The sequence below is a fragment of the Stylophora pistillata genome, chromosome 6 (assembly GCF_964205215.1).
Source record: "Stylophora pistillata chromosome 6, jaStyPist1.2, whole genome shotgun sequence".
NCBI lineage: Eukaryota > Metazoa > Cnidaria > Anthozoa > Scleractinia > Pocilloporidae > Stylophora > Stylophora pistillata.
The window spans coordinates 2,415,758-2,441,283 of NC_142524.1; the positions used below are offsets into that span (position 1 = coordinate 2,415,758).

Here is a 25,526-nt window from a genome sequence, read left to right on the forward strand (position 1 = left end):
CGCAATTATCTAGCGCGGGAAATCGCAATTTGGCCAATCGCGCGTGGGTCTGCTGTTTATATCTGATTGGCTGAGGAAGCGAGCGGGTGTTCAAACCCACTCATAAAGCTCTAGAGGACGTGAAATATTTCACTTAAAAAGGAAAACGCATCAAGCACACGCACAAGTACTTAACACTTGTTTATTGGAATTTTTAACCGTTCCAGCTACATTAGGAGTAGGCATTATTTGTCCAATAATTTACGGAGAAACTTGAGAATGTTTTCAATTAATCATTTCGTATGTACAATTCTCTGTTATAAAATATAGACACTCTATTGTAAACTTAATTATTACAAAGCAGTCTCCAGGTTTCTCTTAATACACGAAAGGTTAAAAAATAATCTTAAACAGTTACTTATTATTGAAAAAAGTTACTGAATGGTGATTGCTACGAAAATTTTAAGAAAAACTGGATCGTTGTCAGTTTCTGAGCAGCTACTCATCTACCCCTCCCCCCCCAAACCCAACAACAGTCAAGTGATAACAAGTTAGGGTTATTGTTTGGTTAGGGGAGGGGTGGGGGAACAGATGCTAAGATCCTGTCGTGGATCCAAAAAGCTTGTGCCAAATAGTAACTTGAGTGTTTTGCGGTGAAGACTGTCACATACATACCACAGAAAACAAACTCATCATTGCACAAATACTAAACGTATTGAAAGTACGCTTCGTCATAATTTGTATCAAGAAGGCAAATGAAAAATTTTGTCAAGCACTTGGAATTCTACATTTTGTCTACAGAGTGAGTTCAATTACAATGAGCAAAAAAGGAAAAAAAAACAAAAAAAAACAAAAAAAAACAGAAACAGAATATTTGCAAGGTCGCACTAGCCCCCGACACAAGTTGTGGAGTCACCCTCACTATTGTGTGAGTTTCGTTTGATATCCCTTAGAACTGAAAAAGACATACATGAGAATCTACCGCATGATCTCATGCGCACGAATCTGCGAGTCGTTCCTGCCTTTCTCGCGGCCAAAAGTAACTTCTTATCATCTTCACATCTCAACAAGATTTAACTCGTTCCAGCTTATCAGTTAGAACAGACGAGCGAATAAAAGAGAAAACAAAAATCGTCGGGGGTCTAAGAAGGAGTTTTAACTCATTAGTTCTCTTCCCCCCCCCCCCCTCCATTTTCTCGCTCGTCACCACAAAATGGCTGCCTGGAACATTCTGGACTGAATGTTTTTTGGTCTAGTTTCTAATATCCAATTTAACTGACTGCTGGTGAATACTGGCCATTTTTGAGTGAGTACCATCACAGAAACCTCATGAAAGATATCTTAAATTTCTTGGTTAGATTTTTCCAGAATTTAATCACAAAATTACAGTCTAATAAAATGCTTTTCTTTGACCGAGTTTACTCGCTATCAGCCGCCTTTTCAGTCGCGCTTTGACTTGCCATTCTGTTTCTCCATCGCAGTGATATCCTCTTTCTGTCTTGCCGAGGGTTCGTTCCATCTGCACCTGACTGGCCGCCTGTCACATTATTGAGACCATCTGGGAGGGACGAAGTTAACGATGTGAAATCCTCTTCCACGACTGCGAAAAAAAAAAAAACAAAGCAAGAACTCCACTGTCAACTCTTAAATTACATCAGATGTTCCTGGCCAAGTTACAAATGCTTTACAGAGCCAAGATCAGTTTGCCGATAATCAATAGCCGTCTTTAACCCACCTCCTGACCTCCACTAAACATGATGTTGGGATTTTCCCTTTGTTCACCCTGTCCTACCCACTCTCAATAAACTGGGAGGCTTCCCTACCTCATGTCACTGCATAACTTCAATAATGTTCTCGAAGGGAGAACAGATTCTTTAACTGAACTTTGACCTTTCTTTCAAAGCAAATTAGATACTAAGATCTATTTATGGGTCATCGCATATAGTTGAAGATTTCTCTGGGGGTTTTATTTTAAACACTCCGGGTTTTGATTCCAGTCTCTCGCATGCTAACCACCTCAGTCCCCCTCCCCAGCCTTTCCGACCCCCAAGCAAAGGGAGCATGTAATCAGAAATTTCTGCAAATATTAGAGAGGAGAGAGGCACTGAAAGAGTAACGTGTCTTCCCCAAGGACGTAATACGATGACACGACCGCGCTTTGAGCCCAGACTCGTCGATTCGGCACGCAGCTTAGCTGTAAATATTGGACCAGCTCTGACAAATGTCACATGTAAAAACAAATAAAACAAAAGTATATACATACGACGACGAAAACAAAATAAAAGAAATGAAAGAAAAACTGACCTAATCTGTTGTTGAACAATTTTGGAGAAGTAACAGCACTCTTGGATCGATTTCGCACGGATGTCTTCTCACTGTCAGATAAACTGCTTGCTGTAGGTGCCGTCTGCGTGCGCAAAATTGGATGTCGTTCACCCGCTGATAAAATAGGAGTAGGGGGCTCACTTCCCGGGGGTTTCGGGACAGGACAGAACACCAGCGATGCAAAGTCCTCGTAAGTTGTGGGTTCCTTGTGGTTTTTTACTATTCGCTCAATGCATGCCGCTCTCTCTTCAAAGCTGAGCTCAACAATCAAGGAATGATAAAATACTTGGAAAAAGTATGAACAATTTTAACTTCTCAAACTAGATTCAAAATAGAAGCTTTACACTACGAAACGTGAATTCAAAACTCCTTTGACACCACGACATTCCACTAAACACTTCACACCCGACCAAAACAAAGAAGAATACGCTCTGACGAAGGCTAACGCTCGACTGAATCGTCAGCTTTTTTATTCGTTACGGTGGCCAATTTACAATTTCAACTTAGTTGATATAACCAATATTACCTTGTTACCCCCACCAACGCAGCACCACAGTTTCTTTAGAAACTTTCAGCCTTTATAAAGAAGGATACACTCGTGCCCAATCTTCACCGCAGTCGTTGTCTACCCTTGTCACACTGCTCGCCGTATGACATGGTTGACCCTTCGTGCCATGCACAAAAGACGACTGCTAGCCGAAGAATTGGCACCTCTTTAGTTCGGTATTCTTTTAACAAAAAAAGGCACGATTTCCTGTTCAAAAAGGATACTATTTCTCGTAAACAGGAAGAAGTTCTCTGGTTGCTCGGCTGGCGTTGATAGCAGTCGCTCTTACAAGTGTTGGTAAGACTTTCCTGTCCACCAAAGCACCGTCGAATAATGGTCCAAACATGGGTACCTTGAAAAAAAGAGTGTCAAGGAAAAAAATAACCCCAGTTTGTGCAGAGAACGCTAGGTACTATCAATTCATTCCCGATTGTGAAGGCCAATTAACGAAATATTTCCAAATCTAAAACTACATTCTAACATTTCTTAATCGCGTTCAAAATCAGAGACCTCTGGTTTTCGTCTCGACTTATGAGGAAGGGACATAAGGAGGAGACGTTTAATTTCTTTCACCATAAACTCTGCAAATAAAGAGATACCAAACAAAAAGCACCGTCTCACTAAAGAAGGTCGGCTGCAGTAATTATTATAAGGAACAAAAACGCTACATTAATTCTCACAAATACTCCGACATTGTATATATTTCTCTCTAACCTTTGGTTTCTTGATTATTTGTATTCTGAACAAATGGTTCTTCAGCGGATAAATGACTATCATGACATGCGCAAAGTCAGTATTGACAATGCCACGTCTGTAATCACGGTAATGTTCTGACCAAACGATATGAACTTCGTCATTTCCAATATGGCGAACCTCAAACAAACAAGAAAACGGAGACAACTTGAACGAAATTCGAAACAGTTTTTAACAACTTGGAAGCACTTAGTAAACCTTGTAATGAGCCACAAATAACCATCGATGTTTCCTTTATTCTGAAAATTCTATGATCTGATACGCAAATCTCCTTTCTAGATGCGGTAGAATTCCCTACAAACTTGTAAAGAGAATGTGCGAATTGAACACCTTCCAACTGATAAGTTTATCTGCCATCAACCAACTCCTCGCTGGAGAATGTAATAAAACTGTGACTAAAAGTCATACTTTGATAACCTCTTCGAGTGTATGGGTTCACATAGGGTTACCTTTTCTATTTCTGAGCGAGGTGAATTTTCCACATGTTTCTCATCTCATCTCCTTTATTTGTTTGAGCAGGTTGAATTATGGCAGCTATTTGCTGATGTGGACCTGCTATCTTCCCACCCATCCCACCCCAGGGGAGGACATCCACCACACAGTAATCACGTGTGTGGGAAATTAACCCCAACCCTGCAGGAGACGGGAGCTCCGTTTATTCGTCCTTATCCGAGAAGACTAGAATATCTAACCATTTCTCGATGTTATAGAAAGGTAGCAAATTCTTCTCAATTATTTTAAGACCCGAGTGTTGGTCCGGCCGGGCCTCGAACCCTCGACCTCCCGCACAACAGTCCAGCGCACTATCCATTGGGCTAACTGGCCGGCGGTCGACTGTAACTTGGGTAAAGAGACTTAATGTCTTCCCGAGAAGTGACCCAATCATGGCCTCTCGAGAAAGAGCAAGTTCAACGCGATAAATATCATGCTGGAATGCGCAACTTGCCATCAAATAAAAGTGTAATCAATATTGATAACTATAACAAACTTGATGGCCGAGCAAAGCTACGCTCATGCACACTGATAATAGAATTGTCGTCTGACCTTTCGGTTAAACCCAGTGTTATCAGTCGCCAGGGGCATTCTGGTAGACACATGGAACATGACTTCGGTGGTTGAGTTGCAGTAGTACGGTGCTGTTGTGCCAGTCGAAAGATTCTTCTCCAATCCACCCAAAAATCCCGTGTGCTTAGACAAGTCAACCTGGTCGACATAAAACAGTGGTCACTGGCTGGTGGAAAGTCTTTCATCTCACAAGCATTCTGGTGGTCGCACATGCCTTAACTACATGTACGACACCAATATGGTCAGATTAAATATGCCGGTATAATTTTGGGCATAATGTTGTAGTCAGAGCATGGAGCATAAAGCCGGCATGACAAGTAAAAAAAATTCCCTTGATGTTACATTTCATCCTTAGATAAATTTTGAAGTCTAAGTAGTGTCAACATTGAGCGTGCTTTTTTGCTTGCACTTTATCTGTTAGTGGTAGGAATTGGAGGCGGAGGTTGAAGGTCTCCTATAAGCTATTATTTTGAATTGTTAAATATAGAATAAGGAAAAATTTTGAGCATAATTTTTGTCATGACGCCATGTTCGTAGGGGTGACGCTCAAAAGAAAACTGCTCAAATTTTCGAGCATAAGTAATCAGAACCTGCACGCCTAGAATGAAAGTTATGGGACTACAATTTGTGAAGTATCTCTCACCTCCCAAGCCAGACCTGCCACAAAGTGTTCAAACTGCTGACTTCCCACACTGTTGGACATTATGGAGGTCTTATCCTCCTGACCTTGTGCCACGTACACCAATGCTATTTTATGCGTCTCACGACTGTCGATAAAACAAATCAGCAAAAATGACTACAACCAAGAGACTAAATATTCTCTTGTTATAACGAAATCAGTTAAAAAAAGAAAGAAAAAAGCATTTGAGTTCTCAGCGTAAACGACGCCGTCAATTACGGGCATGTTTTCCGCCTTTAAGCCGTTTGATTTTTTCTTGCCCTTGTCAATGGTGGAACGTTTTCCAACGTTTTCCTGCCTTTGCACTATTTGATTTTCCCCCGCGCTTGTTACTGGTTGAACGTTTTCCCGCCTTTACACTGATACATATTCCCCGCGCTTGTCACTGCGTGCACGTTTTTCTGTGCCCAGTCGCTGGTTCTAACAACTTTCTGCGCTTACACACAGGTGTGTACTTTTTTTTTTTTTTTTCTACTTCTGCCACCTCCCAGCTATTTTAAAACTCCCTGTTTTTAATTTTTCTCCTATTTGGGATACTAAAGGAGCTCGTTTTTACCATTGCGATCTAGCTTTTTTCAGATGAAAATAACTAAGCTTACCACCGTCTGTTATCCAGGTTCTTCAACTCACGCAAGAAACGGTCAGTCTTTTTCAGAAGATCAATCTTCGCTCTGCGAAACAAAATCAATCACAGGAGAGTTAGAGACTCCTCGTTCAATAGAACTCAAGCTGCTCAAGGCTTCTCTCACCTTTTCTCGGAAGTCATCATACCAGTTTGACTGACCACAAACCGGCACAACTGGAAAGGCGACACGGGAATACCATAAGGAGGAGGACTGGGTGCCTGAGACGAAAGACTAATGGAAAGATGAGAGACGAAAGATACGTTACGTAACTTAACAAGGAACACTTATTTCTTGCTCCTTACAATGATGGCCATTTTCCGTGCGCCTATCACTGTTTTGCGTTTTGCGCTTAGTGCATCGGTAAAATTTTTCCAATTAAAATACTGGTCAACCAATCTTTAACGTGGCCCTGACTTCTCCACCAAAACGCTGGTTTCTCGCTCATTCCACACGGCAACAGTTTTCGCGCCTTTCTCTAGTTTCCCTCTCATTCCAGTTTTTCTGTGCCTGAACTAGATAAGAACTTTCGCTTTTGCCGGAGATTTCACTTCGTCATTTGATCCATAAACGAGAGTAACCAACGGCTCTACTTAAATAATCATTATTTTAAATGATTTTGTCCAAAGAGAAACCACTCTAAAACAGCAAAGAAATTAAACCTTGGATCATCTACGTCGTTCTCGACTCGTTCCTTCACACTGGCATCCTGCTCGAGCACAGAGTCTATGACGTCATACTCCATATCACTACATACGTTCTCAGGGCACGGACCAGGCTCGTTCAGTGCGTGGTCTGGGTACAACAAACACTCCCGGCTGGACACCCCGATGCCACATAACAGCTGAAAACGCAAAACAAATATTTTAACGAGCAAGAGCAAATGCACAATGTAAGGCAAAAGCAGAAATTTCTGATTGAAAATGGCGGGTGAAAAGAAACAGCAGAGCATAGAAATCATTACAACACTTTTCCATTGAGTTTCTTAACACCAATACCAAAGTAATCACAACGGCCAATCAGAAGAGAGAAAAATACCTTGAAGAACCAATCAGAACCCAAAGTCAAAACAACCAAACTGCCTAAAGCGCAGGAAAACGCGGGCGACCAAGTCAGAATTTGTTTTAGTTTTGCATTTGATTGGTCGAGGCAGTGGCGCGAGTTTTAGTTTTGCATTTGTTTGGTCGAGGCAGTGGCGCGAGTTTTCTGGACCAATCACAGTGCGTAGTAAAGCAAAACCAAAGCAATCCTAGATTACTTTCGATACTCGATTTTAAAATTACTGTAAAAAAATCAACGTGAACACTTACATCATCAAGTCTATCTTCTGCAACAGGAGTCGAACACTTCTTGAATTTAGAAAGCGGATGACAGGAAATGTCAGATCTTTCCCGGCTCCCATCTTCTTGTATTGGAATACCATCAGTTAAGTCGGGTATTTTCACTAAAAGGTAAAAGTATGTTCAAGAGCTGATTGACAAGGAAAGCAAGGTCATGAAAACACTTTAAAGTAATTCCACTGGCTTACCGCTAGCCTGGCGATCTTCATTTTCCCCTTGAAAAGATCCGTGTAACAAGGTGTGGTCCCAAACGTTTTTCCCCGTCATGTCACGCGTGATCACACGAACTTGAGTGGCTGCTGTACTCGCGGGAACCTCCTGAGCTACCGAGTCCTAAAAGAATGAAAAAAAAAAAAAAAAAAAGCCGCGTCACAGGATTATGAATACACGTGCGTGAAATTCTCATCTCAAAAGTTAAATCCTACCTCAAGAGGAAGCTCCACCAAAGATATCAAAACGCTGTCGTTTAGCACGAAAAACTGAAACAAAAAAAGAGAAATGGATTACAATTTAAGGTAAAAGTAACGTTCCCTGTCCGACAGCGCAAACGACCTGATCTTCAGCGTGCTATGTTCTCGATCAAACGCCAAAATCTTAACCAAAACAATCTAACAATGCTGCTCTCAGCCCTTATGTATAAATTAATTATCCGATCTCGCTTTTAGACATGGAAATGAAAAAAACAGTGGGTGAGAAACACTGAAGAAGAGAAAAAGCATCACAACGATAATTTTGGGATAGAAGCTAGTAAAAAAATTTCAAAATAGCTAACCTGTACATTAGGAGCGTTGAATATACTTGCTGACAGCTCATCAGTGTCTACGTTCTGATTATCTTCATGTTCGCTGATTAAACTGTCCACTCTGGATGGACCGGCACCGAGTGGATAATGTCCCATGTGGTTTACCATATGCATCAATACCTTTACAAGCACAAAGAGAGTGACAAGCATATAATTTCTCCTTACAATATCATCCCTGGATCACTCATTAAGGTCACGAGAATAAAGGAAATAATCACCAACTAAATAAACTTTGATATCTAGAAGAATCCTCGGTGATGCGTAGAGGTGAATAGGGAGAATATGGACACTGATCTTACGGTGTTCAGGGTTGAGTGCCGTGACATCAAAGCACCTCGAGTAAGCAAAGGGCCTGTTATATTCAAGACCACGAGCAGGAACTCTTTTCTAAAGACTCAGAATTAAAAGCGAAAACAAATCGTGGGAAACAAACAAAGGGAAGTAGCACCTATCGTCCCAAGTAAACGACCAAGATCGAAACATACAATCTTTCTTCCCTTATCTAAAAACAGGACACTTTCAACGTTGCTGCTCCCCACAATAAGTAGAACACTTCTCAAACAAAGATCATGGAAATGACCTTCCCCCCTGTCAACAATCAGTCCCACTATGGCTTGTGGTCCGCACTTTCTTTCGATAAAGATAGGGCGAATCACAGACCACTTTATAATACCGCGCTAACGTTATCAAATACGAACGTTACTTACTGCTCTAGCTGTAAGCTCCACAGAATCAGACTTAGGAGGAAAATCAAACATATCTTGGCCACTTGGATCTACAAAATAAAAACAGTCGTGAGATAATTAGAAAAAGGCAAGGTAGGAAGAAAGGCTTGCCGCGACTAGCTCTTCGCTATTTGTAAGCCAGCCTAGTAATAACCACCTGATATTCACTTGGAAATAAAACTTGGAACTTGAAAAAAAAAAGCCGCGAAAGTAAAACTTTGCGTTGAAAACGACCAATCAGCGGTAAAACCACAATAGGAACTCAAATTGAACACACTTCACCGATTGAGTGACCTATTGCAAGTCGCGACTGGAGTTCTGCACCTCATTAACTGAGTATTTAGCTGGAGTTTTCTAGACAAAACACAGGGTGCGATAAATCGAAAGCAACGCAATCCCGCACGACTTTCGACTTTCGATTGAAAGTTGCTGGTCTTGATAACTAATCAAAGAGAATAAAACATTATGAGCGACTAACCATCTTCCTGTACATCACCACCAGTGTCTGCCAGACTATCCACTGGGCTGCTCGGCCCAGCGCTTGATGATCTGCTTTCCTCTTGCAGTCGGCCCAGTCTGATTGGTCTACCGTCGCCACTGATGATGGTAGATATGTTGAGTTGTTTGGTTCGTTTTTTGGGTCCCTTGTTCGCTGCAGCCATCTTCAACACCTACAATTAAATCAGATGAGAAATAATTTCAAATTAGTCGCAAAATGACTGCGCCAACTCCAAAATCAACGCTGAGAGAAAACTAAGAAAATGAAATGAAAAAGCAAACACACGTACTACGCAACACGCCATACAGTTAGTTCTTTCGTGAAAGAGAGGAAAGATGCTGCTGTTCTGTGCTGCTGGCATAAACGAAGAAACGATGGTCTATCTGATAGGGTAAACAATTGTGCACCTGGCAGGAAAGCATGACCAGGAGTAGAGATAAAACCTAATACCTGGAATATTCTTGCAAGTAAAGTGACATTCTCGTCCTCATTTGTTTTAGACATCAGCTTTGACACTGGTATCACCATGAGCCAATCCAGCAGGCACATCAGAACTGAAGCCAAAACCTGCACGGTATGAAGACAAACCAGGCCATGGGTGTCAATGCCACCAACATATCAGTATATGATTTAGAAGGCCCATCAGCTTATCACGGTTTCAGAAGCATGATGCCACTAAGAGTGCCGTGTCTCTCCCCAGGGTGGAATGCTACTCCATCGAAGAGTACCCCCCCCCCCCATCCCTTTGCATTTCGTTGAGTTTCCCTACCAGTTTGTCTGTAGCGGTTCCCACTCCTTAGTAAAGAGAGGCTTTGTGAATTTAGGTGTGTAGTGCCCTAATAGCCCGTCAGTTGTCCAAATCGAACATTCTGATCCAGAGTCCAAAGCGCTGACAACTGGACCACCGAATCTCCCATAGCAAATACGAGGAATAGCTTATATGGAATTAGTACATTTGTAACAATACTAAAGGTGAACATTAGATATTCCTCCACACAATAGCACACCTCATATTACACTCAAAAACGATGTATCTATGTGGCGGATATTTGTTCTTTACTCTTTTCAACAGATGTTTGCTCACCTTATGTTGTTCCTGAATTTGTGCTGACTCTCCCCCAGGGAGAAGGTTTACAATGGCGTGACAGAGAACCTGCAGTGTTAACAAAGATACTAAGAAATAAACCACCGTAAAAACATCACAAATAAATGAAAACATCAAATAAAAGCAGCAGGTCAGAAATTTAAACAGTGAACCATTCGAGCAAGCCTTGGAACAGAAGGGCTGTTAACCCTCTACATCCTAACATCAATAGGTATATTCTCCATACATTTTCTAAGGTGCTGACAAGGAGAATTTGTTTAACAATCAAGAGCCTCTTAAGTTGCTGGTCATTTCCTTTATCTTGTGACCTTAATGCGTGATTCGTGGGTGATATTGTAAGGGGAAATAAGATGCTGGTCCCTCAGTTTACGGGCCAAAGGGTTAATAAACGTAAATTCGCAAAATAAGTTCAAAGACCTGAAGCGTTAGTTACTTAAATGGACAAACCTCGACAATCTTGAGTGGAAGATCTTTCTCAAATGCGACAAGCTCCCTGTAATACTCAGATAGCAGATGGATCACACCGCAAGCCACGTGACAAACGGATCTGTTGTGAAACTACAAAGGAAGAGGAAACCTTGCTTCAAAAACTGTGTCACACATTGTGACTTTGAGGAGAAATCTACAGTTTTACGTATCTACAGGCAGTAAATATGTAACTAACTACGGTAGATCGTCACGTAAGTGCACGGTAAGACAATCGAAGATATAAAAGTTGCCTCTATTTTTGTTTAGGCAGACCGTAAACAGCAGCTAAAATGAGTTAAAGCAGCTACAAGAATCTTAAATTTGTGCGCAAACAAGAAGTCCACAAATTTGCTTAGGTCAAATTCACAAGCTGCCTAGCAAGAAGGGCTGGAAGGGTTTGAGGAAAATTCATGCAGACGCGACAATTTGGGGTTTATTGACGGCTCATATGACCTGGCCCAGCCTCATCTTTTTACTGGATTTATTTTTCGTACTCGCCTAAGTTAACTCTATAGGCCACAAATGGAAACTTTTTAACACGCTACACGTGAACACACGTGTAAACTATACAGAAAGACTAATCTCTACTCACAGTTATAGAAGCTAAGAGCACACAAAGGCATTCATGAACTTTAGGATGTCCTTGGCAATGAATCAGCTCCTCAGCTATGAATACACCAAGGGCATTAAGCGCGATACATCTGAAAATAATTCAAATATTAACATCAAGAGCTCGCAGCGTCAGCGGGATAAAGACATGTGTTGTGGAGTCAGAAGTAGAACTGACTGCTTTGTTTACCTTGCAGAACATGACGGATCTAACTTAGACGCTCGTAATAAAGAGCTGATAAGTTTATCCTGAAATGAAAGAAAACAAAATTAAAGTTTTTCCTCTGCTACAACAGGCTTAAACCTTACCATCCTAATATCAGTATGCATATTCTCCATACTGTTCTCTATACATTTCTTAAGGTGCTGACAAGGAGAATTTGTTTAACAATCGAGAGCTTGTTTAGTTGGTGATCATTTTCTTTATTCTTGTGACCTTAATGTGTGATTCAGCGGTGATATATTAAGGGGAAATTAGATACTAGACACTCTTGGCGGTCAGAGGGTTAAGTTCCATCGGTTTTACGATAGAAGAAATCTTTTCAGGGTGTACTGACCTTGACGTCTTTACATGTACTCTTTGGCTGATATTCATTAGTCTGATGTCCAGGCTGATGAAGGGGCATATTCGCAACATTGTTTGGAAAACACAACAACGATCCAATAACAGTTACTGCTTCTTCTCTTGGTAACTGTAAAAGAAAAACATAAATGAAATTATTATCGAAGCACATGAGCACAGCATTTCCATTCAATTCACAGCCGCTTTGCTTCAAGACCAAACCAGAGCACTAGTGGAAATCTTGACGATGAGAATTTTTCTGAGCGTGGAATTGAGATGGATTGTTTTATTTACCTCCATGTTCTGGCTGGTAACGACGCCGTTAGCAGCCTGAATGAAGTCAAGAATCAAAAGACTGGAACTGGGTAACATCACAGAGAAAAAATTTGCACAGCTGCTAACAATGGCACTGGTGACATCCTAAAAATCACAACGAAAATCACAAATTACCAAGTGTCAGAGTACAGGAATGTTCTTAATAACTTTCCTCGTTCGACCTGACCGTGCTTTAACCTCACCATCCTTTTTTTGTTTCATTTATTACAAAGGGACGCTTTGGAAATTGCATGAAATGGATAAAGGCTGATAGTTTCGAAAGAAACTGTTTGGGGCTGCGTCGGTGAGGGTAACGAAATAATTTGGATATATCAACAAAGTTGAAATGGTAAATTGGCCACCGTAGCGATTATGAAAGCTGACGTTTCGAGCGTTAGCCCGTCGTCGGAGCGGAAAGAGGAATTGTGGGTTGTGTGTGCTTTTAAATGCATGAAATGGAGCCTAGTTGAGTTTAAATCCTTAGAGGGGGCGAAGATTTATCCCTATCCAACGCTCGCGCGAATATTTGAGTCCATCCAACTTCTTCTGAAATCTCACCTGATCAGTTCCTGTGAGTCCAATGTGCATAAGGCGGTAGAAGTGTGTTAAGTACTCCTGTGACAGCGGCAAATCTTGACGGCTCACAGTCATGGCGCACATCAGTTTGTAGGCGAGAAGACGGCCACTTTTAAATTCATTGTTAATGGAAAGTGAAGCGGCCTGAAAAAACAAAATAAAAACAACGAGAGTTCCAAAAAACATAAGAGAGTTCTGCTACAAAAATTGTAGTTTTTCTCTAATAATCAACAAACCGAATTTGACCACGATACCATGAATTGTCGAGAACTGGCCATTAATCCTTTACACCTGAGCATCAGTGCGCATATTCTCAAAACTGTTCTCTATACGCTCCCTAAGGTGCTGACAAGGAGAATTTGTTTAACAATCAAGAGCTTCTTTGGCTGGTGAAAATTTCCTTTATTCTTGTGACATTTATGTGTGATGGGGGGGGGGGGTGATACTGTATGGGGAAATAAGATGCTAGTCACTCTTAGGGGGTGGACTGGGGTTAATTCTGTTAATTTTGCGCTAGTATTAAATCTACGTTACGACAGATGATTGATCGTTTCATCCACCAAAACCAACGTTCACACTTTTCGTTCTGCGTCTTTATAACCCCCATTGACAGTAAAAATGCCAATGATCTCAAAAAGAAATCAACCCAAAAGAACTACGCCTATCTCTTTCCGGTAATATACAAATCAAATAAGAAACTTGAGAAAACAGGAAACCAAACAACGCTAAGAAATGCTTAAGAGCAACTTGTTGCTTTGCTATTTCATTTATTAATATACAAAATACATGTAAAATACAGACCTCAAAAACCCATGTGGCCATGTGCTGCAAAGGTGGAAGCAACACGGGAATGGTTGGAGTTGACTTGTTATCCAATGAAATGCCCTGATTTAATCGGATCTAGAGCAAATTCAAGCGAATTGACGCAAATTTAATTAATCACAACATATTAAATTAAGAAAGAAGTGGGTTTGCATAAAAATTATTTTGAAACTTTTTCTGTATAGTTTTGTGCACAGAAGAAGATTCCACTGCACATGTCAACTCATTTGGTGAAGGAATACGAGCCATGACAATGAAACAAATCACATTAACAACAAACGTTTGTATGACAACCCCCAACTTCGTATTTATCGCGTGGTTCATACGTGCAGGGGGCCGGGGCTTGAGTAAAAACTTGATTTACCTTTGCCAACATATTCCAGATAGCTGTAAGACATTTAAACACTTTAGCATGGATTGTGGGGTTTTTTATTTTATTCACATTGCCCAGAATTCCCAGCATTCTGCGCCATAGGACAACAGCTGCCACAGGACCCCAACCTTCTCTGTACCCTCCCGCCACCACACTGGTGTCTTCCTCGTGAGAGTCGTCTCCACCGAAGTCGTCATCAAGAAGCCCCTCATCTTCGTGTGAATCTTCCAAGTGGGGCTCAGGGGAGGGACTGCGAGAGCCTGGTGCAAGAATGTCAGGAGTTGCTAAAAAATACCGATAAATGCGAGAATTAACTACAATGTTAATGTGTTCATGCAACCAGAAAAAGCTGCTTTCAGTGAAGAGTCCGTTGTGGCAGCGTCCTAAAGTCGAATTTTTAGCATAGTCACTCTTAAGAATTTCAAAACGCGATCGGTGAAAAGAATTGACATCTACTACAATTATATCGTTTCAGGAGCATAAATCTCCCAGAAAAGAAAATGTTAACCCTTCAACTCCCAAGATCTGAGTGTTACTTCTCCCCTCTAGCTGCTACACATTTCCTTGCACATTAGCTACGAGAATTTGGTTTTCAATCATTAGGTAACAACTTCTACCTGATAACTTTGAGTATTCTCATTACCTGTTTGCTGGATAATGTATAGATATCATAGGGAGAAGTTACATGTTGATCACCTCTGGGAGTTAAAGGGTTCAAAGAAGATTGATTAAGATACAAACCCCTTCCAGATGATTCTGCAGAGGACCTGCCCTCAGTATCATGGTTGAACTCCTCCTTGACTGTCTTCAGAGGCGGCAGGACACCCACCTCACCCTCACCCAGTCTTACATTACGGGAAGGAGTGGATGTCCTGTGCACTGCTTGATGCTGACTTAGTTGCAAGTCCTCTAACTTAGACTCTAGATTTGATTCATCGATCTTTCCCAGCATCTTAGGTGATTCAGAGCCAGGTGCATACTTGGAACATGGACTCGCGTCAAAGTCAAGACTACTGCCATACCACGCCATGGATTTTATATTGTCTTGGCTTGACAAGTAGCTGTCACTACTACTTAAACGATTCAACCGTTGCCTAAATCTTCCATCAGTAGCCTCCAGCAGATTTTCAGAATCCTCATTGGGCAGGGCACCAGCCTCCTGATCAGCTGGGGATGGCATGTCAAGGCTTTCCACGCTGTCTGTATCACTTGCAAGAGAGAAGCCTGCTTTGGGTTCCTCAGTAGACCTTTCTTTGCTTTCTCTTTTGCCACCTTTTGAAGGCTGAAGCTGGCCAGCAGCTTCAGTTTCTTTTCCTGTTACTGTACCTACCAACAACAGTAAAAATATTAGGAATATTTATTTTAAGGACTGTTTACACAAGTCATGTAACAGGCTTGCACCAGCTCTGAGTAATGGCAAAGATACTTTTTTTTTTCAGGCTTTATTTCCGCTGCTGCTTAAGTATTGTTCATTATTGTGATGATCACCCTCGTGTTTATGGTTTAATGTAACAATTTGAGTAGTTTCCATGCATTTTGACACACAAATGGTCAGAAAAATACCCAAAATATCTTCGAATACAACTTTTGCAGGGGAGGACTCCACAATCATTTATTATTCTTGAAATTTCGGAATATTTGACTCTATCCTCACTCAATATTTATTCTTTGCACTGTTTTTATTGTTGATTTGCCACACATATGCACAGACAGCAGTATTACCCACAGTTAAGTCTGGGAACTAACCTGCAGTAAAAACAGGAAAAGAAGCAGCATTTCTGATGGGAGACACTTTATCCTCCATGGTACTTGAGGGAAAGAAAGCACTGTTTACTGTTGGAAACACCTGAACCTCTGGATTTTTAGGAGAGCTACCTGACGAAACTTGACCACCTTCTTGACCTGGTAAAGGTCTTAGCGGGTTTGGTGATTTGGATGGTTCAGACCTTTCATTATGAATAGTTTTATCACCTTGGGGCATAATTTGCTTAGGACCACTGGACTTTTCCAATCGACTCCACCTTGAGAAAGATGACTTGGTAAACTGAAGCCTATCCTGTTGTAGGTGTGGTCGTCTTTTACGTTTCTGCTCAGTGAGTCTTTCAAGAGGAAGATCTGCCATGTCCAAGCCATAGACTGTTCTGGCCATCACTCTGGTTAAAGTTTCCATTGTCACCTGGATAAACACCACACCAATATATTAATTACTTATGATGCACGATCCTCGCAGTAGATAGCGCTATTTAAGCAATAGCGAAATTCAGACCTGAAAAAAATCAGGCCTGTACGGGACTCGAACCACTGACCTCTGCGATACTAGTGCAGCGCTCTAACCAATAAATTGCTTAAATAGCGCTATCTACTGCGAGGATCGTGCATCATACGTATCAAATACCGCAGTTCAAAATATATGATTTTCATATATTTATTCTATCTCATATTAATTACTGTTTTAAATGACATGTGTACTTTGGAGATGTACACCAATCTTTGAAAATACCTTATACATTAATTGTACACCTCTAAAGAAAAATGCACATGTTTTTGGAAGATTAAATGACATGCTCAATTCACCATGATAAAAGGAGTTTGATACAATTTCTAAACCTTTGTCAGATGGCAGCTATGATACTGATTGCTTGCGACATACATTTGCCTTTACGTGCAGAGTTGGTATGTTGAAGAGAGACACAATAAGATAGTAATCATAATTTTAAAAAAAATTACACACAAAAAACAACCAGGATCAAAATCAGTATCTAAAAAAATTTGTGGTTTGAATACTTACACTCCATTCAGATATTAACTCCTCCCAGTGAGTTGCAGATGAAACAACTTCTAAACACTTGTCCCATAAGGAAATGGGAATTTTCACTTTAAGATTGGCTCGAATCCAAGTTACAAATAAAGTCTGTTGAGCGCAAAAAAATTAGGAAAATAATGATTAAGTGTTCAACCCTTTACACTTTAACATTAGTATCCACATTTTTCTCTATTTCATGGAAGATAGCTGGGGAGCAGGGATGGCACAGTGGTGAGAGCACTCGCCTCCCACCACTGTGGCCCGGGTTCGATTCCCGGACCTGGCGTCTCATGTGGGTTGAGTTTGTTGTTGGTTCTCGTCCTTGCTCCGAGGGTTTTTCCCCGGGTCCTCCGGTTTTCCTCCCTCCGCAAAAACCAACATTCCAAATTCCAATTCGATCTGGAACAGTGGACAAGAATAGCCACCCAGTGGATGTCCATTGTTAAATCATTATTTATTTATTTATTTATTTATAGCTGGATGCCCAAAGCCTTGTTCTAAGAAGAATTGTGCCATGGCAAGCATAATAAGGGAACCCCACCAAAGCGCTTCAAAGACTGGCTGAGGTGGCAGCTAAGTGCAGCTGGGAACCCAGAAAAGGAGTGCAAAAGAAACACAGAGGACTGGGATAGCTGGAGAGCTCTGTCAAGGTGAGGTGCTGCAGCCTTTAAGGCCAGAAAAGATGCTGTGGAGGAGGAATGGAGGAGAAGAAAGGCATCAGCTGCCCTGAGACCCCTGCCCAAAGATTCGCATGCTCATGGTGTAGCAGACTGGGAGATTAAGGATTGGCTTGCACAATCACCAGAGGGCATGGTGACAGGGATGTCCTTCCCACTGATCCTCGCACCTGAGGAACCCGCCATCATCATTATCATCATCACAAATATAAAAAAAAACTAAATTAAAGAAAAATCTTAAACCTTTAACATTTCTGATGGCAAGTGTGATCATACTCTTACAAGTAAACAAACCTGAAGTAAACTTCCAGCTACTTGTGTAGCTATTATGCTAGCTTTGTTCTGGGACTTATCAGGCACCAGGAGATGTCTTGAAGCTTCAAGTAGAGCTTCTAACATCTGTTCCCTGTTGAAAACAAAAAAATGTTGTAAAGGAAAAAGATATGAAGTGGAATGACTGTCATTTTAGCAGAATAATTTCAACAGCTGATGAATAAGTACAAGAAATCATTAATCAAATCAATACCAAGTGGTTGGTTCCATTGGAACTTCTAGAACAATGCTTCGATAGAGATGGACCACTCGTTTGCAAACATCAACCTAAAACAAAAGTATACAAAAATCTAGTTGGTTATAGAAGCCTTTAAAACAAAACCTCCTAACCTTGTGTTTGCTTGGCCATCAACCCTGAGCTCTTGCAAGTTTGCTGGGCAAACATTTACAAACAAAGTTAGTTACCACAGATGTGTAAAAGAGTCTGGCTAACCTGTTTATCCAAATAATCCACATCATCCTCAACAAGGAACACTGCAGCTGCATGTAGAATAAAAAGCCTTAGATTTGCCTGAAGACCAGCTCTTACATCTTCACAAGGAAGTCTGAATGCTCTCTCTCTTTCTTTATCTACAGCATAAGAATACGAAAATGTTCTAATGGGACTTTGTGGACTGTAATTGGCATCCTCAACAGTCAAAGAAGGAAATACTTCCTGATCAGGTTCTAGCATGAAGGTAGGTCTTTCAGGATTCTAAAAGTAAAAAATGTATTAGGTGGACATCAGTGGCATGATGGTATAATTGTATATGTGCACTTCTATAGATTAAAATGCCTGTGCTTGAGCCCAAGGTGGGTAAATTTTTTGTGCTCTTGGGTGAGACATGATGTACTCTAAGTTGCTTAACTGTTTTTTTTTTCTTGGGAGCATACTGTAAAACAGTGCATCAGCAAATATATCAAATAGTTGTTGGAAAAATTTGATGCAGTTCTGGGGAATAACCTGTGATGGGTAACAGAAACCTAAGTCTGGCAGGGTGGGTGCCATGAGGTATATGCTAGACATCATTGTTAAGATTTAACAGAGGTGAAACATTTTCTTCCAGGATTTAACCTACAGGACTGAATAAATATTTGTCTAGACAGGTAGAAAAGATGAGAAAGAAAGGATAACTAAATTTAGAGAAAACTACTTCAAAAAAATGGTTGAATATTATCCCTTTATCCTCTAATATCATTATGTATATTCTCCATACTCTTCTCTATACATTTACTAAGGTGATGACAAGGAGAATTTGTTCTACAATCAAGAGCTTCTTTCATTGGTGATCATTTCCATTATTTTTGTTATCATTTACTTTATTTTTATGACTTTGATACATGATTCAGTGGTGCTATTGTAAGAAGAAATTAGATGCTAGTCAACTTACCTTAAGCCACTCATGATACACAAGCAGGACCTGCCTGATGGTGCTTAAATGCTTGGCTGGAAGACAAAAAGCCTGGAGAAATCATAGAGAAAAATCGATAAGATTGTTTAACCCTTTACACTCTTAACATCAGCATGCATACTCTCTAGAAACTGCTCAACAGTAAAGAAGTAAAGACCTTTTTCAGTTGGTGTTCATTTCCTTGGTTCTCCTGACCTTAATGTGTGACTCGGGAGAAATTAGATTCCTGTCACTCGAAGGGATCAAAGGGTTACAATGTATGTGCTATGCATCTACAGCTGGAACTGGTTTCATTAATGATTGAGTTATTTAATATACCTGACGCAAGACCTCATGAAGAAGCCGGATGTTTGCCTTGGTGGAGTATAAAACCTTTCTGATCACCTCACTAGCATCCTGTAAGTATTCTCTGTTACGTGTGGGACTGAATTTGACTGAATCAGGGGAGCCTAGCTCACTACTCTCTGATGATGTTATCGACGCAACTGATTGATTGACAGCTAATAATGATTCTGAGGTGCTGTCAGTTCTCTTGAATCTGACCGTGAAGGCCACAAACCAGCGTAAAACTGAGTCCCTTGCACTGGTCATCAACATTTCAGACTCACTGTTCTTAGGTCTACTGTGAGGAACTTGTGCAGCTAAACAGAGTAAGGAAAAATTAATGAATGCCCTTGTATGAAGATAGAGGTAGAGTGTAGCATAATGGATACCCGTTTAGGCATCTTCTGTAAAACAAGACAGTTAGTCAGCTGATTGGTGAGCCAGTCAATTAATCGTCATTCAATTACTCAATCAATCAATCAAATCAGTCAACTGATTGGTTGGTAATTGTAGATACAGTGGAACCTCAATTTAACAAAGTGCCAAGGGACTGGGGAAATTGATATGTTATATTGAGGGTTTTTTATACCAAAATCCTCGACGAATTTGCTGAAAAACAACCAAAATGTTCCTTATACTGAGGTAGGGTTGATAATTGTTGCTGTTGTTTTTTTTGTGTGTGGTATGATGTTGTGCTTAATGTCCATAGAAAGCTACAGTACACTGTACCGGTCTGTACATAGCTCCGGCACCAGAAACTAAACGGGTCAACAAAATTTTAACAATTGCAACTGGCTTGTCAAATGTCATGATGAATAGTGCAACTGAACAGAAAACTTAAACTAAGAAAACCACTTTACTTTACCACTAAAATTGTTAATCAAGATGCTAAATCAAACAATTTTTCTAATTGCCTCATATTTTGTCTTTTGTTAAAATGCATCTTTCATTCAAGAGAAGGAGTGTGGAAATTGCACTTCTTTTGTGCCTGACTTGTCAAATGTCATAATGAACATGAACAGTGTGTACAGTATTAAACAACAGAACACTACTGTATAGTACTGCACTGTTGGTCTGTTTTGCACTTGTCTTTGGTAACAGGTTAACATTTATTCACTATATCAGGGCATCTGTATATGTTGGGCTCCTGGATTGTGTTCATTATGACGAGGATTTCATGATATCAAGGTTTGTTATATCGAGGTTCTGTTGCATACATTTTACGGTAACTTTAGCCAGGCTGAAAAGTATCATTTATTATACTGAGGACTTTGTTATATAGAGGTTTGTTTGATTGAAGTTCTACTGTAGTGCAGTTTCACTATAAAATAAGAACTGCTGAAAGTGAATGTACTATCTTCTAACCAGGATTGGATTGATAGAGCAATCTTGATGGATTCCAGTCCTGAAAAATGTGCGGCAGATAGAATCTTTTGAAGTTTTCAAACAAGAAATAGAATGCATGCTCCCTGCTTCTTTTGTCAGTCCACTCAATCTGGACAAGCTAAAAAGAAAACAAACAAAAATCACATAAACAACAAACACACATGAACAACCACAATCATAAATGAAATGAACTACAGCACTGATGCCCAATGCAATATTAAGAAAGACCTCAAAATGTACCTGAGTACTCATACAGTCCAACACTCTGTCCAGGAAGAACTTTGTCAGTGTTTCTGGGGAAGGCATCCTTTCACTTGGATTTGCTGGAAGAATTGGTCCAACCTCATCTGGGAAACACCACTCTTGAAAAACAGAGATGAAACAAAGTTATAGGTTGGGCAGCTACTTTTGAGCTTACACTTTTATCCTAATACAATTAAATATATATAAACATCAACAGTGATGATTTTTATACATGATACATCTTCTATTCATAGGAATCCCACCATATGCTTAATGCAAAAATTTATTTATGGTCCATGCAGCAGTGCACAAAGGACAATAGAGAACACTGGCTATTGATGGAGGAATCAGCAACAATTAAATCATTCATAGCATCTGATGCTCTTAGGAACAATTTTATCAAACCAAACCTTTAACAAGGACATTGAAATTAGGGGTTTTCAAAAACTCTACATGAGTATGGCTCACAGAAAAAAAAGCGTTAAACAATTATCCAAAACGTATTCCTGTGTAACCAAAGAGTATAAGTCTTTGACTATAACCTATATGTCAATAAAACAATTCTTTCACTAACCTTCTCTCTCTCCATCAGAAGAAAACAAATGCATGTTGCTGGTTGAAGCAAGCAGATCCCTGGATGCCAAGTCACCGATTGACAGATATATTTCTTCAGCACAAGCTTTGGACAGCTTGTTCTTACTCCAGTCAAGACCATTAACAGGATTTGGAAAACCAGGAATCAAACATGCATAGATAAGCTGACACAACTCGTCTGAGTTGTCCTGTAATGCTTGGAACCACAGCATGAACAGACGAACACCCTCTCGCCGTAGCTATTGTTGACAAAGTGGAGACAAGTGCTTTAAAAGGTTAAGTCAGTACTTAAACCAGGTGGCTCATTCAGCCTAATCTTATATGTATCTTAGTTTCCACAGCACAAAGCAACCATGAGTATTTCTACTATCACGACAGAGCTGAATAATGTGTGTGCATGCACTAGGTTTTGCCGCGGAAAACAGATTTTTGAGTAGTTTGCAAGGTTGATTTCCTAGTCTGTTGCTTCGAGGCATTATTTTCTTTGCCACTTTTCTTTAACAAAACAACCTCTAAAAACTTGGTACACCTACAAATTTTTGAAAATTAATTTTCTCTTAAAACCTCTGGATATAGGAAAATGCCTTTGATGAAAACAAAGTTCCTCGGTTTTAAATGTCAGCCCTTGATATTTTCTGCTTATTTTGCTAAATTATTTTAGACCTAGAACACTTGAGCCCGCATTGATGACCTCATACCTTCTGACATAGCATTTCATTATTCAGCCCTGTCTACTACCCCTGGATGGGATGCCAGATTATTGATGATAATACTGTAGCATTCTTGCAGGAGGAGGAAGTGTTTAGGAGAAGGATTAAGGGGCAAGGGGCAAGGGGCAAGGGGCAAGGGGCAAGGGGCAAGGGGCAAGGGAAAAGGGCAAGGGGCAAGGGAAAAGGGCAAGGGGCAACGGTGAGGATACCACTAAGGAATAAAATGTTCAAATACCATTTTAAGATGAAGAACACTTGAATGGTTAATTTTAATGGTTAATTTAATAATGGAAGCTTGAATGGTCCATATGTTTCCCTTCTAGTCCTGTAACGTGTTCGCTAAGACAGACAGTGAAACACCAGAGACTCTAAACACAACATTTAATCTTGTAAGCCGAGTGCACATCAAGCGAAGCAAACGGATACATCCAGGAACTCAGATGTAAGGTAAACTGTATAAATTAACTCAACATACATAAATTAACATCGTTACAAGTCCTTCCCCACTGCAATTTTTGTTTGTTTTTGTTTGTTTGTTTGTTTGTTTTTGTTTTTTGGTCTTTTAGGTCTTAGTAGGTAATTAATTGTTTTCTTATGGAATTTAGTTAATGCAGTGAAAATGGAATAAATTAAATTAACACCACAGACCTAGAAACCTCATAACAGCCAAAGTTATAACCAAAGTTAAACTGACAACTTCCCCTTGCAATAAGAGTAATTGATATATTCAACAGACCTGAGAGCGACATCTTACCTTTAAGACATTTCCACGATGAAGAAGCTTTCGCATTACACGTGCTATAAGGAAATTAAAGGCAAGAAAATAAATCATCATAATTCACACGAGGCAAGAACATAGGTTCTTCCCATCTTTCCAAAGCAACTATGTAACATGAACATTACCAAAGATGTGAAGGATATATGGAGTCTCGGTCCACTTTTAACATTGCTACAGTTAAAAATGTAGGCTTCTCCAAATCAATTTGAGGTGTTTATTGAAAGGCTTGATGGAATTCTGAGAGAGTCAAGCTTTCAAGCAAGTGATAAACACCATCAAGGTGGTTAATGGTTGGAGATGAATGTAACTAGAAAATTGGTTCACAGAACAATATTGACTCAAGAAGCTGGCATCACAATATTATCTGGTCTTGGTAATTGCATTGCTTTATTTTGGAACAAAACAGTGGAAGTTTCTTTGTTTATGTCTCATCATGACAAAGACAGGATATGAATTAAACATTTTTTTTAAAATAAAAACCCTAATTATCACCTAGAATTGTATGAGAGGAAAGCTGTCAAAAATGAGTTAAAGCAATACTAATTAAAGGAAGTGCAAACTAAAAAATAATAGGATTACTTAAATCATGGTGGAATTTCCGATTAAATGGACATATGACTGATAGTATTTTTTATTTGATGTTTAGAGACCTACTGTAAATATAATATTATGGATTTCAAAGTTAAATTTCTACAAACAAATCAGCATAATTACCAATACTGTTGAACTGCCATCGCTTCTGAATCAATTCAGGAAGATAGCGCAATATTCTCTGTTCAATAATTATAAAAACAAGCCATTACTTCACAAGCAACATGACAACTAATCTAACTGTGAGCATTTTAATATCAATTGCAAGAAAACCATAAAAAAGCTTATATTTTAACACAAACTTACTGAACGCTTGACATCGCTAGAATATCACACCGCTGTGATTCTAAATACATAAACGTTATCATCAACAAATTTAAGGTGGTGTCAAATGTGTTTAAACCTTTCCATCGTACCTCTAAAATGAAGAGAACCGAATCGAGGTCTCCCGCTTGCGATTTGTGGCCTGAAAAAATAAACAGAAAAACGAGAAGGCTGCATTCTAGTCGATCTAAAAAACTGACAGTCTAATTAGTCGTCTGCAACTAGACTCTGCATGCGAGCTGTTACCTAATAGACAAAACTTTCATCGTAACCAATAGCAGGACTAAAATGGGAACTTCTCAAGCACACCACTGTTATGTTGTGACCAATATCCGTGCAAAAGGGCAAGTCTGGTGAAATTTCTTTCAAAAATACTGACCTTTAGTCTTGAGGTTCGTCTCAACCATGGAAAATACATCGTGAAATACGTAGAATATTTCCGAATAATGGCTACTAAAAAATATCCTTGAGTCAGACGGATCAAAGTACTCTGCAGGAAAAATACAAACGCAAATTATTTGAATGACGCTATGAATGCAAATCCCAAAGTGTATTGTTACTTTACAACAGTTTGCAGTTTGCAAGATCACTCGCACCTAACAGAGTTCGTAGAGCCCGTAGCCGACTTTGGCTTTCTTTTTTGGGATCTATGAATCTGTGCGTAGTTTTCTTGATATCCGGATAGGCTCTCCCTTTATGGAACATATTTGTGTCCCACACATCGAGATGAAATTGGAGAAAGTATCACCATTAATCTCTCGAAGTTCATTCATGACGCGGCAGCCATGTTCATTACCACTTCCAGATGGAGGTAGATTTGCGCATGTGTAACGTTGTCAAAATATTTACTTACCGGGATGGGGCGGGTGTTTTCTGGTGATTTGAAAATCCGAAGAAAAAATGGAAAATAATGGAGAACCCATTTTTGAGGATGAAAGCAGATAGCTACAAAATTTGTAGTCAAATCACGTGGGGTGAGAAAAATAGATAGGCATATATTCTAACAAAACAGCAAAGCAAGGATTTTCATTTATGCATCTCTTGAAGGTATTTTGCGGACGGTTTCCAGACCTAAAATTAAAAAATGAGAAATAATGCTGATGGTGAGGAAAAGTTTTAGGCTCGAGATCGTCCAAACCACTAAAACTGACGACAAGGTCCCGAAAGTATCCCGAAGGAGGCCCGACATCTTCCCACGAGACTTT

The 25,526-nt window shown here is 40.0% G+C and overlaps 1 protein-coding gene across 1 annotated transcript; it reads right to left on the minus strand.

Annotated features, from left to right (window-relative positions):
- Window positions 1-167: 167 nt before the first annotated feature.
- LOC111327255 (ral GTPase-activating protein subunit alpha-2) lies at window positions 168-25,139 on the minus strand. The gene is made up of 41 exons (XM_088762758.1): window positions 24,918-25,139; window positions 24,701-24,811; window positions 24,414-24,463; window positions 24,121-24,178; window positions 23,383-23,426; window positions 21,899-22,157; window positions 21,322-21,443; window positions 21,061-21,199; window positions 19,690-20,012; window positions 19,351-19,422; window positions 18,414-18,674; window positions 18,174-18,247; window positions 17,942-18,053; window positions 16,956-17,078; window positions 15,914-16,343; window positions 14,909-15,493; window positions 14,159-14,451; window positions 13,774-13,872; window positions 12,955-13,116; window positions 12,376-12,501; window positions 12,077-12,211; window positions 11,710-11,768; window positions 11,503-11,611; window positions 10,890-11,000; window positions 10,422-10,490; window positions 9,788-9,904; window positions 9,317-9,509; window positions 8,821-8,888; window positions 8,084-8,233; window positions 7,737-7,790; window positions 7,500-7,644; window positions 7,282-7,415; window positions 6,634-6,815; window positions 6,098-6,205; window positions 5,948-6,019; window positions 5,313-5,436; window positions 4,649-4,807; window positions 3,566-3,724; window positions 3,076-3,203; window positions 2,284-2,558; window positions 168-1,579 (listed from the first exon to the last, which is right to left on the minus strand). The coding sequence occupies exons 1-41, from the start codon at window positions 25,024-25,026 to the stop codon at window positions 1,398-1,400; spliced, it is 6,285 nt and encodes a 2,094-aa protein (XP_088618884.1). The 5' UTR covers window positions 25,027-25,139; the 3' UTR covers window positions 168-1,397.
- Between the last annotated feature and the right edge of the window lie 387 nt (window positions 25,140-25,526).